This window comes from Malus domestica, chromosome 05 (assembly GCF_042453785.1).
Source record: "Malus domestica chromosome 05, GDT2T_hap1".
NCBI lineage: Eukaryota > Viridiplantae > Streptophyta > Magnoliopsida > Rosales > Rosaceae > Malus > Malus domestica.
The window spans coordinates 6,965,763-6,982,539 of NC_091665.1; the positions used below are offsets into that span (position 1 = coordinate 6,965,763).

The 16,777-nt window shown below is 36.6% G+C and overlaps 1 protein-coding gene across 1 annotated transcript; it reads left to right on the top strand.

Annotated features, from left to right (window-relative positions):
- The first annotated feature begins 7,415 nt into the window (after positions 1–7,415).
- Positions 7,416–10,265, top strand: LOC103443895 (G-type lectin S-receptor-like serine/threonine-protein kinase At1g34300). Its single transcript, XM_008382795.4, has one exon. The coding sequence runs from the start codon at positions 7,558–7,560 to the stop codon at positions 10,096–10,098; it is 2,541 nt and encodes an 846-aa protein (XP_008381017.3). The 5' UTR covers positions 7,416–7,557; the 3' UTR covers positions 10,099–10,265.
- The last annotated feature ends 6,512 nt before the right edge of the window (positions 10,266–16,777 follow it).

Here is a 16,777-nt window from a genome sequence, read left to right on the forward strand (position 1 = left end):
AAATCTGTTACTATGATATTATTAGAGTTGAGTGCAATTTTCAGACAATTGTGTAGCAAGAAAGAGTCCGAGGAAGGTTTCAAGCAATTGAATTCAAGAATTGCCTTGACATTATGTCAATTGGAGAAGATATTCCTGCTTGCATTTTTTGATGTAATGATGTACCTCCCAGTTCACTTGGCAGATGAAGCAGCTATTGTAGGGCCTGTTCAATATAGATGGATGTATCCAATTGAACGGTAATTAACAAATCTTTATAAAATTTGTTAATTTATAATGATAATTTTATTAGTAATTATAATAATTTGTGTTTTGTATTATAGTTATAGGTATTTGCAAACACTGAATCGCTATGTTCGTAATAAGGGTCATCCTGAAGGTTCTATTATTGAAGTATGTTTGGTGGATGAGTGCTTGTCCTTTTGTTCCATGTATCTTGGAGATGTCAAGTCTCGTCGCACTCGTAGAGGTCAAAATGAAGATGGTATTGGACGTGGAGTATCTGGTGGGTTATCAATTTTTTACTCTAAAGAATGTTATATGGGTTCATGAGAAAATGTGGAGCTCGAGTTAAATTTTCTCGATCAGTGTCACAGATACATTCTAAATAATTGTTATGAGGTCAACCCATTTAGAAGGTAAGAACATCTAGTCATACGTCTTAATGTTTTATCAATTGTCTTTACTTTGAAAAATTAGTTAAGCATATTTGGACCTAATTGGCTAGGCAACATGAGGAATTCTTGAAAAATCAACATCGTCGAGCAAGGCTGACAGTGCGACAAATTAAGGAGCTAAGTAAGAAGCAATTTCCATAATGGTTCAAGCAACATGTGAGTTAATATAACAGTCACATTATTACTTTTCTTTCTTTTTTCTTCTTTTTTTATTGTACATTTTAATTATGACGTTTTTATATTTGTCGTGTCAACTTTTATCCCTTTACTTATTATAGATTAATTCAAGATGTCATGCTAATTACATCTTGATATTTGAAGACTTGCATTGGCTAGCCAATTATCCTAGTAGGTTTGTGACGAAATATAAAAGTCACATTATTCATGGGTTCAGATTTCGTACAAAATCTGTGGATGATAAGCATAAGAATCAAAATTATGGTGTCTTTGTACTTGCAAATGTCTTTGGTGCAATTGGACAAGTGAATTGTTATGGCAAAGTCATAGACATGTTTGAGGTTAGATATTGTGGCCCTACCAAAGCAGGCGACAAGGGTCGAGCTGTGATGTTGTTTAAGTGCGAATGGGTTAATAGTGAAAGTCCAAGAGGTATGAAGACCGATCAATATGGATTTACTTTAGTAAACTTCAATCAATTGGGATTTAAAGAGGATCCTTTCATATTAGCTTCACAAGCATTTTATGTGGAGGACACAATTGAAAAAGATTGGCATGTTGTTGTTCGAACGCAACCGAGAGATTTGTTTAACGTATTGAAGGATAATGATGCACTTGATGATTATGCCATACTTGATTTGGATGATCGTGTACTTGACAATGAAAATTTGCATACAAGGGTTGGCGTGGAAGAGACTCCTTTTCACGAAGTATTACCATTGCCTACCCAGTTCCCTGATTTGTCAATGCCGACGATGACCTAATAGAAGATGAAATGGAATAGTTTTATTATTTACTTTATGCTTTTTAAGTATTAATTAGACTATATTTCAATTTGTGTGGTGACTTTTATTTAAAATATTTTAGTTTGTGTGGTAAAATTTAAAATGTTATTTAAAAACACATGGTTTAATTTTATTTTTATTTTTTCACTCATGGCCCTATCGAATATAACCGACACAAACAGAACATAATTTTGGGCGGGATATTTCCCACGACTTTGATTCAAAAAAATTAAAGGCGCACAAAAACCGACGGAGGAAAATTTTGTGACGGTTTTTGGATATTTTTGTCGTTTATAACCGACACAAACCTAACATGCATATTAAATAGGCGGGCGCTTTTTAGTTAGGTTGTCGGATATAACCGACACTATTTACTTTATTGTCGGTCATAACCGACACTATTTACTTTATTGTCGGTCATAACCGACACTATTCTGACATCTATAAATGCACTGTTCTGACATACATAAATGCACTGTATTGACAAAAACATAAAAACTCCGTCGGATTTTAATTTCCTAACGGATATAACCGACAACATTTATTACCCTCACCTACTTCCCATTTTTACTTCATCCGTTTCTCTTCTCTTTCCCATTTTCACTTCAGTTGTTCTTCTCCTTCCCATTCTCACTTCCAACCATTTTTACTCCTACCCATTTTCACTTCTACCCATTTTTACTCCTTTTCCCTTTTCTATGGAGGAACAAAATGAACGTAGGACTCGCGAAGCTGCTATTCCGAAGTGGAAAGGGAGACAACTTTGTCTATCTGATTCAACAGGGAAATGTGTTAGTGAAAATGCCACTTAATTTTCGAAATTGATAGCCTTGAAGGTTAAGGATCCAAGACATATTCTTGAAAATGATGAGGAGGTTTTGTGGGAAAGAATTAAAGTATATATTTTCGTTTTGTACTTCTATATTTCAAGACTATATTTCGGATTTGTACTAACATGTTTGTTTTTATGAATATAGGGGAATATCATTTTTCTTGATGAAGACTGTGACAGAATGCCATTGATTCGTAACATGACTCTCCATGTTGCGGATCATGCATGCAAGGAATACCGTAATGGTTTAAAAGCGGAGTATTACACCAAAAGACAAGAGTATGAGCGCTTAGAACCTCCCCCTGGTGTGGATGGTGGTCAGTGGGCCGATATGTTAGCGTATTGGGATAATCCTAAAACAAAGGTAAAAAATTAATGATTTGATATTTGGTATTGAAATATGTTTGTCTTATAAGGTTTTTTTTTTATTTTTTTATTTTTTTTTATTTACTTTTCATGAGGTGGCAGAGAAAAACAAGTATAATCGAGAGTTAAAAACGATAAACCATCCAACTGGTTCAAAAATGTTTGCTCGGGTTTGCGAGGAACTTCTATCTGTTGCTTATTTGTAATATATGTAGTGTTTTTTTATTTTTGTATTCATAATGTGGGGTTAATGTGTATATGTTGTTCTCTTTTAACATATTTAAAGAAGAACAAGCATGGGAAGGAGCCGGATCCCATCTCTTTTTTTTGAGCTACCCATACCCGGAAAGATGACTCTTGGATTGATGAATCATCACAACAGAGAGGGGTAAATGATTTATAACTCTATTCAGATTTTGACTATTTGTATTTAATTCTTATTCATCTTTCTATTTGGATTGATGAATCTATGTTCTAACACATTATTTAAACAATAGTATTGCATTTGTTAGAACACATTATTTAAACACAATCTATGTTTTTATGAACCTTGTTTATTTTTCTGTTTGGATTGATGAATCTGTTTTTATGAATCTTATTTATTTTTCTATATTTCAACTCGTAATAATCTTTTATTGTTTGTTTAAATATTATATTGCAAGACATCTATGGAGAGTCAAATTCAGTCAATTGTCGAGTATGGAGAAGAGGACACCTATGAGGTTAGAACACATATTTATATTGAGCAGATGGGTTATGAGACTAGAAATAGGGTTCGAGGTTATAGTCATGGGGTGATACCAAAGATGGTGTCATATACAAGCTCTTCAAGTGTTAGGTCTTCTAGGAAATCATCCAGGGGTGCATTGGCTAAGGTGGTAGTTGAGAACAATTAATTGAGGATGAGGGAGGAAAAAGCCTCGAGAAAGTTGGCGACGGTAACGCTTGAGCTCGAGAAACTAGCAGATTATGATGGAGCAACAACAAATATTGATGTTGCTTATTCCACAACATCTGCAGCGGCCACTACTCAGCTCTCAGGCATCAAACAGCATTCGGCCCCCAATCAGCCACTGCATATCCCATGCAGCATATGCCTTTTCAGGCGCAATATCCAATGCCAGTATATCGACCTCAGATAGCTTATCCCTGTAACTGACATATTTCTCCAGGTGTTTTCAATGGTGGATTATCCCTGGGTTTGTTTTCCGGATTGCTGTCGAGTAGTTTTGATGAGAATGTGATGAGGTATATGGGAGCACATGGAGTATTGGTAGAAGGCTTTGGATCACATGGAGGATCGGCAGAAGGCTCTAGAGCACAAGGAGGTTTGGCAAAAGGCTCGGGTTCTATTGAATGGTTTGTTGGTTTTCCTTTACGGCTATGTCTGACACTTTATCTACTTCGGACAAATGTTTTTTGTCTAGTTATGTATTATGGTGGATTCAGATGACCATATTTTAGGTTAATTTCTATTTAATGTCTACTTTATGTGTTATGGCGGAGTCTAAAGACATTATTGTAAGTTAATTTATATTTGAATACATATTATGTTTGTTACAAACTTTGTTTATTTTATTCACTCATTAAATTTTTTTATTCATTATGTAAAATTAAAAAACAAACAGAATGGTTCATATTTTTTTTTTAATTATTAATGTTTTTTTGTCGATTGTGACCGATGGAAATAGTAGATTTTACTTTTTAAAAAATTTTCTATTGGTTAGGACCGACATGAAGATGATGTGAATCCGACGGTATTTTTAATTTCCTGGCGGTCAGGAAAGACATTAATTGATAATATCCGACAATAGTTTAGTATTTATTGTCGCATATATCAGACACAAGTTCTGTTTGTTTTAGGGCCTTAACCGATAGAAAATTCATTTCCTAATGCTGACAATTTTGTCGCTTAGTATATCTGCCACTGCATCCATTTTCTGTCGGATTTTGCTTAATATCTAACAGTAATATATGTTTTTTGTCGGTTATCATAGTGACACTAATAAATGGTTTCGTAGTAGTGGACTACCAAAGAAAAAGAGAAAAAAGGATGGAGGAGAGAGACAAAGCGGTAACGACATAAAAGGAAAGAGTAAAAGTATTAAGGGTTAATCTCAGATTACTATCTGAAGTTTCTCGGTTTTCAACATTTCATAGTTTTTTTTTTCATCCCAATCTGGTACCTAAAGTCATAATTCAATGACACTTTCATACATCCGTAAAGTTTTTCGTCAAAATCTTCATTAACTAAAGACTCAGCGCCCATGTAAACCATGATTCTTATCTTCAAAAAATCAAAATTTCAATATCTACTCTCAATTCTCAACCAAATTCGAGCTTTCAAAATTGGCTGGAGGCTCAGTTTCTTGGAAAATGCATAAACTCCTCAACCTAAATCACTAAAAATAATAAAACCCATAAAATATCAGATAAATTTAACTCTACATGCGACACCAAACCCAAAAGAAAAACCCATAAATTTAAAAAAATAAACTGTTAAATAAAAGCCATGAGATAGAGAATGACCAGATGTAAAGGGTTTATGGAGAACACACAGAAGCATCTGAAAATGGGGTTTTTAAAATATATTTATAACTTTATTTTGCTCATTTTATATGTTTTTTTGGGTTTTTATTTTATGATCTTGCACTACTGGATTTAGCTCTAAATTTTTTTGTTCGAGCTTGCTCGTGAGCAGCTCACAGTGTACCTTTTTGTGCTTGGAGCAAACCGTACCTTTTTGTATCTCTTTTGCCAACCGAGAGAGGAAAGAGAGAGATTGAGGGTGAGGTAGAAGGAAATACAGAGAAATTATCAAGGGGACAGAGGACAAAGGAGAGTGGAAGAGAGAGGAGGAGTCGAGGGAGGAGGTTTAATTTTTTAAACTTTAAAAAGAAAATTCATGTGGGCTAGATTAACACGTACGCACCACGTCATCAGTTAACGAAGGTTTTGATAGAAAACTTAACGAATGTATGAAAATTTCTCAAAATTATGACTTTCGATACTTTACAGGAATGAAAAAACTTGATATATGAAATGTCAACTTTATGGTAGTAAATTGAGATTAACGCAAGTATTAAATAGAAATGGAAAATAAAACAAAATGTTTGTATTATTATTGCACTTAATAAAAATTCACATTGACCGTTGGATTGTTAAAAGATTAAACAAGTTTAGGAGAAAATAAATTAAAATTTAAAAACCGTATATAGTATTAGGATGGTCCAATCAAAACTCTAATTATAAGGAAAAACAGTAACCACTCATTTTAACCAAAACTCAACAAATGGGCAATAATGTGAAAACTACAAAACGTGTAAGAGCATAAGCATAAAATTTGTGGTCGAGTTTTTTTATTAAGTTTGTAAATTGTAAGTAAAGTAAGAAGTCAAAGATGAGCGTTACGTTAATCAAAAAAATGGAAAACTAATGAAAAGGGTTTGAAAACTTTGAGTTTTAACGATAAAGAAAAAATAAAGGGTAAAATGAATAGTACCAGAATTGATTTTTTAATATAAAAATATAATTTTTCTTTAAAGTGAACCGTACATAAAATTTTTTTATTAAAGTTTCCTAAAAAAAAATAGAACATTAGTTAGTATGATGTCCTTTTCTCTAACGCAAATGATACGCGCAGCCTGAAATTGACAGGTTAGCTTCGAGGCAGAGGATTTATTGGTCAACTGGGCCCCCAAAGAAAAAGAAAAACGACAAAAATAAAAAAATGAGACAAGTCCGAGAAAACAGAGATCCGACCGCTGTCAGATGTTGAAGTCTTGTCAGGTCACCGCTTTCTTCCGTCCTGTTGTTTGACTAACGCCGTTAACGCACATTAGAGGCCGGACTTTTTCTTCTCAAACCCACGTGTTCAATTCTTGAAAAAGTACCTTCCCTAAATAAAAAAGAATTAATGGCTGGAAAACACAACAACCAAAAGCTAGGAATTTAATAATGATTTGGTATTTATTTTGAAAATTGTTATTACTAATATAAAAATCTCATCGCCTGGCCTTCACACTATCTTACTTTTTATAAATATAAAAAATTTAAGATGCACAGTAGGTATTTTAAAGTGTTATGGTTAATGTTGGAGTTGCATTTAAAAAATCACAAAAGAGTACTAGTGATTTTCAATAATTTACTTTTTTTATTCAAAAGTTTTCAATAAGATTTAGGAGACGCTATTCTTAAATATGACTAGCAAAAACAATGAGGCATTGACGAGCTAACGCATTAGCTACAAAGTTAACATTTCTAAAGATCTAGTGCCACTTAATATTGATGAACTTGGAAGCAAAGTTCGGTAATATTATTTTACGCAGTGTATTGTTGTCGGTTGATCATTTCCATTTGCTTTAGGTTAATCTTTGAGAAAAATAATGAACTTCCAACAAATAAATCAATGCTTTATAGTTTGATGAGACATAATACTAACAAAACTAAATCTTTTTGGTCAATAAAAATATTTGAAAATCTAAATACCTAATTTGAGTTTTCCTCATATTTTTATATATGTTAACGGCGTTTAGCAGCAGATCTAAGCTCGCATTAGTCAAACGCCGTCCTCCCCCCAAATTTGTTAGTCAGAGTCTTCCTTTCCATCCTCACCTCACTCGCTCCTCCCTCCTCCTCCCTCCTTAAATACACCCAACTTTCTCCCCTACCCACCCACCCACCAATGAACTGATACCCAAAATCCAAGGCTCACCTAAAAATGGCGCTCCAAACCCACATCAGTCTTTCACACCTTCTCTTGATCGCCTTTCTCCTCTCCGCCGCCGTTTCCGCCGCTTCCGCCGCCACTACAATCTCACCAGGCTCATCTCTCTCCGCCGCCAACCCAAACACCGCCTGGTCCTCCCCAAACGACACCTTCTCCCTCGGCTTCATCTCCTCCGACCCCCCCACTTCACCGCCTTCTTACGTCGCCGCCATCTCCTACTCCGGCGGCGTCCCCGTCTGGTCCACTGGTGCAGGAAAAGTAGTTGACTCCGGTGGAACCCTCCAGTTCCTCCAATCCGGCACCCTTCGCCTCGTCAACGGCTCCGGTGCCACTCTCTGGGACTCCAACACCACCAGCCGCGGCGTCTCTTCGGCTGAGATTGACGATTCGGGCAACTTGGTACTCCGAAACGGCACTGTTACGGTCTGGTCCAGCTTCGACAACCCCACTGATTCGATCGTCCCCGGGCAGAACTTCACTGTGAGTAAGGTTTTGCGATCTGGGTTGTACTCGTTTAAGCTTGTGAAAAACGGGAACCTTACACTTTTGTGGAATGATATTAATGTGTATTGGAATCAGGGATTGAATTCTTCTGTTAATACGAATTTGAGTTCGCCTACTCTAGGATTGCGGTCAATTGGTATTCTGTCAATTTCTGATCCACAATTGTCCACTGATGCTATTGTTGCTTATAGTAGTGATTATGCCGAAGCGGGTGATATTTTGCGGTTTTTGAAGTTGGGGAGTGATGGGAATCTGAGGATTTATAGCTCTACTAGAGGTAGTGGGACTGTAACAGAGAGATGGGCAGCTGTTACTGATCAGTGTGAGGTTTTCGGGTATTGTGGGGACATGGGAGTTTGTAGTTATAACGATTCTGATCCGGTATGCGGATGTATGTCTCTTAATTTTGAGCTTGTTGATCCCAAGGATAGCAGGAAAGGGTGTAAGAGGAAGATGGAGATTAAGGATTGTCCTCAGAGTGTGACTATGTTGGACTTGGAACATACTCGGTTCTTGACGTACCCTCCTGAGACAGAGTCGCAGATTTTCTTTGCGGGAATATCGGCTTGCAGGTTGAATTGTCTTGGAAGTAGTGCTTGTGATGCTTCAACGTCTTTGTCTGATGGCACCGGGCTATGTTACTCCAAGACACCAGGTTTTCTGAGCGGGTATCACAGTCCAGCTATGTCCAGTAGTTCATATATCAAGGTATGTGGACCAGTGGTTCCAAATCCATCATCATCACTGGGGACTGCTGGCAACAAAAAAGATTGGAAGTTGCGTGCTTGGATAGTGGTTGTTGTAGTTATTGCCACCCTCTTTGGTTTGATGGCATTTGAAGGTGGTTTGTGGTGGTGGTTTTGCAGAAACAGTCGCAGCTTTGGTGGATTGTCTGCTCAATATGCGCTTCTTGAGTATGCTTCTGGTGCACCGGTTCAGTTCTCGTATAAGGAGCTCCAACGCTCAACGAAGGGATTCAAGGAGAAGCTTGGGGCAGGAGGATTTGGGACTGTTTATAAAGGCATTCTTGCTAATAGAACTGTTGTTGCAGTTAAGCAACTTGAGGGGATTGAGCAAGGGGAGAAACAGTTCAGGATGGAGGTTGCAACAATTAGTAGCACACACCATTTGAATCTGGTGAGGCTGATTGGTTTTTGCTCTGAGGGGCGCCATAGGCTTCTGGTATATGAGTTCATGAAAAATGGGTCCCTTGATAGTTTCCTTTTTGCAACAGAAGAGCAATCAGGAAAGTTGTTGAATTGGGAGTCTCGGTTCAACGTTGCCCTCGGCACTGCAAGGGGGATCACATACCTTCATGAGGAGTGCCGAGACTGCATTGTGCATTGTGATATAAAACCGGAGAACATTCTGTTAGATGAGAATTACAATGCCAAAGTGTCAGATTTTGGCCTCGCAAAGCTCGTTAATCCAAAGGACCATAGGTATCGAACCTTGACAAGTGTTAGAGGAACTAGAGGGTATTTGGCACCAGAATGGCTAGCAAATCTTCCAATAACTTCCAAATCTGATGTTTACAGTTACGGTATGGTTTTGCTAGAGATAGTGAGTGGGAGAAGGAATTTTGAAGTTTCTGAGGCGACAAATAGGAAGAAGTTGTCCTTATGGGCTTTTGAGGAATTTGAGAAGGGTAACATCAAGGGAATTGTCGATAGAAGGTTAGTCGACCAAGATGTTGATATGGATCAAGTGAAGAGAGCAATTCAGGTAACCTTCTGGTGCATACAGGAACAACCATCTCACAGGCCAATGATGGGAAAGGTTGTGCAGATGCTGGAAGGAATTACAGAAATTGAAAACCCCCCAGACCCAAGGGCTGTCATCGAAGGGTCTGCCAGTGGAACCAGCATGACTGTGAGCGGTAATATCAGCCCTTTATCCACTGCCGCAGACTCAGCCCCAGCTCCCTCCTCATTTTCATCGTTCCAAATTTCGGGAGTATCGCCTCTAACATCAGGGAGGAATACGGAGAAGGCAACTGCATCCCTTATACAGTCCGGCCCAAATTGAATCTCATTTCCACACATATGTTTTCTTCTTGTATTCCAGTTCTATTTATCCAATTCAATACAGTGAAACTAGGAAGTCATTGTCTTACATTAATTAAGACAATATATTTTTGTTATGTTATCGTGTAAAAATTGTTTATAAATGATATTATATGATGCTTTAAAGTAGAGCTTGCTATTAGACTTGGGTCAATTGTTTAATATATCAAGTTCATTGAAGATTCATAGTCAAGATAGTCTTCACGCCGTGCTTTAACAGATGCAGAGATTTTATAATTTAGTTGTCATATAATTGACCTACAGAAGGTTCCGTTTTGATTAGTGCATTATTTTCTTTTGTTTACAGATTAGATAAGCAGTTCGGTATTCTTATTTGCATAGTATTTTATCCATCGTTCGTTTGTTTGCATAGTATTTTTCTTCTCAGGGATTAATGTGAAACGCTCTGCGGCTGATTACTTGGTGCTTTTCTTTTGTAAAAGAAGCCCGTATCTCTAACCATGCGTGACATGATGTAGCCGCTTTGCTATGAGGGAAGCATGCAGGTGGTTAAGGAAGAATTATGTGAAGGGTAAGGCTCCTTAAATGAATCATTCTTTTGAATCTTTTTGAAATTAGAAACTATCATCCTCTAGAGATATGAAATTAGAAACTCGATCTTAAAAATGACCGGAAAATTAAATTATATGAGAGTGATTCCAATTCTTGAGTTAATATATTAAAAACTGGCAACAAAATGGTCATCAAACGGTCCAAAAAATAACCAAACTAAAACAAATGTGGGTGAATATTAATAGATAGAACTCACATTTACCTAGTCACATAACAATAATGTCATACGAATCAAACTCAAGATGTCTAATTCTTATGTATAGGATTCAAACTCACCTAAACCATTGTCGAACGCCTTATAACAAAGACAATGAAATGTTATGACTTATGTTTTTTGGTGCCTTTATTACAACAGGCTTTGAAGACACGAGCAACCCCTGTTGCAAAGTGATATCTCAAATTCAAGGTTCATTTCATTCATCATTTCATGACCTTCTTCTAGGCTTCTCTGTCGATATATATATATAATCTCTGGTGCAATAACAAATTAACAAATGCAGGTGGAAATGGAGTATTGTGTAAAAGAGGTGGAGAAACACGTGAGAACAGAAACAGGACGACAATTGTTTTCTTTGATGGGTTGCATCCAACGGAAGCGTTGAATGTTCAAATAGCAACCAAGGCTTATGCTTCCACTCTTGAATTTCATGTCCCATTAATGTCAAACAACTTGCCCAACTTTGATTATATATCCTCATATTATATCTTAAATAATTGAAATTTTACTTTGAAACTTGTCACAAATGTGTTTGTCATATTACCCATCTTAACCATATATTAGATGATAACATAAGTTTAACTTCTTTTTTTTTTTTACTAGTTACCTCAATATCTAAAATTTCAAACATAGATTATTTATTATGAAAAAAAAAAATTCAATGATATGAAATTATATTAGGAGGACAATCTCTTAACAAAGAACAGGGTTAAAAATTCAGATAGGATTTAAAGGAGCTTATTTTTTTCTATCATGTGATTTCTTCATTCACCGATTCTCAACTTGTAAAATTTTCAGTTCTTCTAGTTGAATATCAGAGTGTGCGACGAACAAGATTACAAAATAATAAAAATTTTATTAAACAAACAAGAATGCCGAAACGGCTACAAAACTTCAAAAGGTTACATCGTGACTTATTATTCATACTAAACTATAAGCTATATTTATAGAGAGCAAAACCTAGAAACCGTAATTCGAATGGGGTAGGTCCCACTAAACTAACAATCAAACCCAAATAATCAAATAAACATAAAATACTAATATTTTCTAACACCTTCGTCATACTCATGGCGGTACATGATATAAATTTGCCAACAAGCAGATGTGGATGCAAGCTCCATTATGCTAATTTTTGATGCCAATTTTAATATGAAATTTCATCGGTGCAAGTGCAAGATTCCAAATACCAATGTCAATGCCAGTGCAAGATTTCATGCCAATGCCAAATGTGAGCTTCCAAACAACCTAAGCAAACAAGCAAAAAATCAAATTTACCATGTTCACAATGTCACTCAAGTGGTCACCATTACAAACACTTGAGTGATCGTTAGTCCAACAAAACTCTTCCGTGGGCAACAATTGGCCCAACAAAACAATCCCTCTCACGGGTAAACAAATTCACTTTTCCTATTCTTTGTCCTTTTTTTTTTATTTGCTGGGGGTTTTCTCCTCTGCAAGCAAAACTTTTTTTTTTTCTCTTTCAATTTTCTTTTCCTTCGTTACTTTTTCAATTCTCCTGGGACTTTCTTTAACTTGTGAAAAACAAGAGCAAGTGCTTACTGCAGGGGTGACCCCGATTGCAATGCAGATACGGGTTCAGGTTCCAGACAGCAGGTGTAGATTCAGATCAAGGTGGTGATGCAAGTTAGATCGCAAGGGACGGTAGTGATGTCGTGAGGTGGATTTGATGGGACCTTGTCTCTGGTGCAGAAGGGATTGTAGCAGATGGTTCGTGCACATGCTAGTGTGAGTGGGTCACAAGCGGTGCGGGTTCATGGTTCAAGAAGCAAACGGGTTAGGTTGTCTGGGCAGATTACAGTGCGGTGGTGGCAACAAGAAAAAATTCGACTACGGGTGCTTTGCACGAAGAACAAGCAAACACATTTTGACCACAATGAACAACGACAATTTTTAAGATGAATCTAAAGCAGAAAAAAAAAACAAACAGCAGAAGACAACGGACGAAACTGATACCTAGTAAACTGACAAACAAAACTGATACAAACAAATTGACACCAATCAAGAGCAGAATAAATCCCAAATGATCAAACTCAAATCTGCTCTGATACCAAGTTGAATATCAGAGTGCTCGACGAACAATATTACAAAATAATAAAAAATTTATTAAACAAACAAAAATGCCGAAACGACTACAAAACTCCAAGAGACTACATCGTGACTTATTATTCATACTAAACTATAAGCTATATTTATAAAGAACAAAACCTAGAAACCCTAATTCGGATGGGCTAGGCCCTACTAAACTAACAACCAAACCCAAATAATCAAATAAACATAAAATACTAATATTTTCCAACACTTCTTTGTGATGGTGAAGATGGTAGTGGCTACATCATGGTTGTCCATACCATTTTTAGCAACCTCCATAACCTTCTTCTTGATGTTGGCGTCTTGAGTTGTTAGGTGGAGTTTGTGGTTTTGCGTTGATTTGGAGGTGATGGCATGATGGGGGTGGTGATGACCATTAGTTTGTGAAGGCTATAATTTCATGACTTTCTATTGATTTTGGTGACAAAGTAATCTAGTTCATTTAACAAATTTTTAACTTGGCTTAATGGTTGTGACATTTTCAATAGGTTGGTACTTGTTTGGAATGTGATTTTTATCTAGTATAGTGACATAGAAGAACAATCCATGGATGACTACCAAGGGAAAAAAAGATAAAGGGATGGAGAAGTGATACAAAGCGGTAACGATATAGAAGGAAAGAGTAAAAGTATTAAGCATTAATCTTAGATTACTACTCTAAAGTTTCTTGGTTTTCAATATTTCATACATGAAGTTTTTTTCGTCCCAGTCTGGTACGTAAAGTCATAATTTTAGAATACTTTCATACATCCGTTAAGTTTAATGTCATAACCTCCATTAATTAAAGATGTGGTGCTCACGTGAACCATGATTGGACACCATGTGTCAATCTAGCTCACATAAAACTTAAAAAATATAAAAAAAAAACTAAAAAATTAAAAAACTAAACCCAATAAAAAAAACAAAAAAAAACTAACAAGTGTTCGACCCCCTTTATGATTTCAAGTCTTCATAATGACCCCCTTTGTTAGGCATTATGAAGACTTGTTTTAAGACTTAAATTTAGGCATTATGACGATTTTTTTTATTTTTTATGATCTATTGATTCAAACATGAATCCTAAGCTTACTAGAGCTTATTTTGCTATTTAGTATATGCCTAATTTTCCAGAACTTATTTGTTACAGTTGATGAAGCACATGTTGACCAAGGGTGATTGATGTTGTTTTTAGACTTTATGGAATTACAAAAATCATGAATGTATAGTTCTGATGAAAAAACTAGTTTTACATGCCACCAAAAACACCGGATAGTCATCATTTCCCCACCATACCAATTATTTTACCATCTCTAAGAAAAACAGCAACCAGAATTTTGGTTCATAGGTTGTCCCCTAATCTGCACGGTTGGAGGCTTGATATTGTTCATCAGTTGCGTTACCATTAAAATGTTTTAGGACTATGCAATCATAACTATAGCATACTCAACGAATTTAGGCAAAAATCAAGTAATTTTTACAAAATTGGGGGTTTGACTTATGCGTCCAATTTTTGTGCCACGTCGACTTGAAAATTTTTGACTGCTTATGAATGCTAATAATCCACAGGTGTAGAATGTACTGTTCTTCCCTAGTTGGTGAAAAGAAGGTAAGTTCTTTCATCATCCATTTGGTGAGAAGAGTGGTGAGTTGCCGAAGCAAAAATGTTTATTAAAGTACTAGTTGTATCTTCCACCACCTGGTTGGTGATACGAAGATGAGTTCCTTCATCACCTAGTTGGTAAGAAGAGTAGTGAGTTACCGAGGCAAAAATGTTTATTAAAGTACTAGTTGTATCTTTCACCACCTAGTTGGTGATAGGAAGGTGAGTTCCTTCATCACCTAGTTGGTAAGAAGAGTGATGAGTTGCCGAGGCAAAAATGTTTATTAAAGTACTAGTTGTATCTTTCACCACCTAGTTGGTGATACGAATGTGAGTTCCTTCATCACTTAGTTGGTGAAAATAAGGGCAAGTTGCTGAGGCACATTGTAGCAAGTGTCGAATGGAAAAATGCATATTGACACCCCTTCGAAGCTCAGTTGGCTTATGTATGAATGTGTTGAAATGTATGATGTTTTCTTGATTGACATGAGTGATGCTTATGAATGTTTTGCTATGCATGAAGGAATCCATTGTTTGGATATGTGAACCATGTTGGTTGTAACACTTAGTTTCACTTACTTTATGTCAAATACGCATGCTGAAGCTTTGAGTTAGAGTATAGAGATAGGTCAGCATAGACCAAGTGTTCCAATGCTAGGAATGTAAAAAACTCAGAAGAAGTTTTCTGAATTCCCTCTTCATTAAATAATTGTTGAATGGCTTGTGTTACAAGGGATCTCAAACGGTTGAAGGTCAAAACATTTGTAATGCGTATGCCTTATGGGAAAAGCATTCCTTTCAGCACCTAGTCCCCCATTTTGAAAGAGTGAGGCTTGACCCAATGGTCATAATAGCTGAAGGTACGTTCACCCCTGGTTGTCTTAATACGAACCTTTATCACTCTTGTTGTAATGAGCTTGTTGAGAGTAAAAATCCTTTCTCTTACCAATAGATGAATAGATTTGGTGACTTAGTGGGAAGCTAAGTGAGGCAGGAGAGGATGCAATAGGTGTCTAGATGGCCAAAACCTTCTCACTTGGTAGAACTTGACTTCTGCTCCCTACTTCTTGGTAGGGGTTAATCATGTGAGGGTTCCCTTGGTATGTCATTACCTCGATAAAGGCATGATTGTAAGCTTGTATCATCACCTCAGAGTAAGTGTTCCAACTGTTAACATTGATCATGTACTTAAAGAAGCATTCACACATGCTTACCCTGAAGGCTCTGAATGTTGTTTTATCATCTGTCTCAATGCAACAAGAGTACTCATGATTGAAGCAACCATCATATTCACTCAATGGCTCATCCAACTTTTGACAAATGGTGTATAACTCATTAGTGGAGTGTAAGCGATCAGCTTGGAAGATGTGTTGAGCCACAAAGAGTTGTCTTAGCTCAACGAAGGAATCCATAATATTAGTTGAAGACGACAATACCAATTGAGAGCCCCACCAGAGAGAGTTGAGGGGAATATAAGACATTGTTCCTTATCATTGTGTCTTCGGTATGCCATGGTAGATTCAAAGACGTGGATATGCTCAATTGGATATTCCATCCCAGTATACCATTGTAAGCCAAGTTTATGTTTAGTTTTTCCTTGTAGAGGGGTGCCAAGGATCCTCCTTGTTGTAGGAGAATGATATTCTTTTATAGTTGAGGAGAGTCTCCAACTTTTGTCCGCGGTCGATGTGGGACTTTATGAACTTTATAGTGACGTTGACATGTGTCGTGCTGTGATTGGCCTCCTGGTTGGAGGGAAACTCTTGTGTTTTGACAGAGGTGCCCCATCATGAACCCCTTAGTGGATCCTTGAAGGTATGAAGTTGACTGGTGCTTGGTAGTTTCGGGATTGGTCAAGTATGGTACAAACATAGTATATGCCTAATTTTCTAGAACTTATTTGTTATAGTTGATGAAGCACATGTTTACTATGGGTGATTTATGTTGTTTTTAGACCTTATGGAATTACAAAAATCATGAATGTATCATTCTAATGAAAAAACTAGTTTTACATGCCACCAAAAACACCGAATAGTCATCATTTCCCCACCACACCAATTATTTTACCCTCTCTAAGAAAAATAGCAACTAGAATTTTGGTTCACAAGTTGTCCCCTAATCTGCACAGTTAGAGGCTTGATGTTGTTCATCAGTTAGGTTACC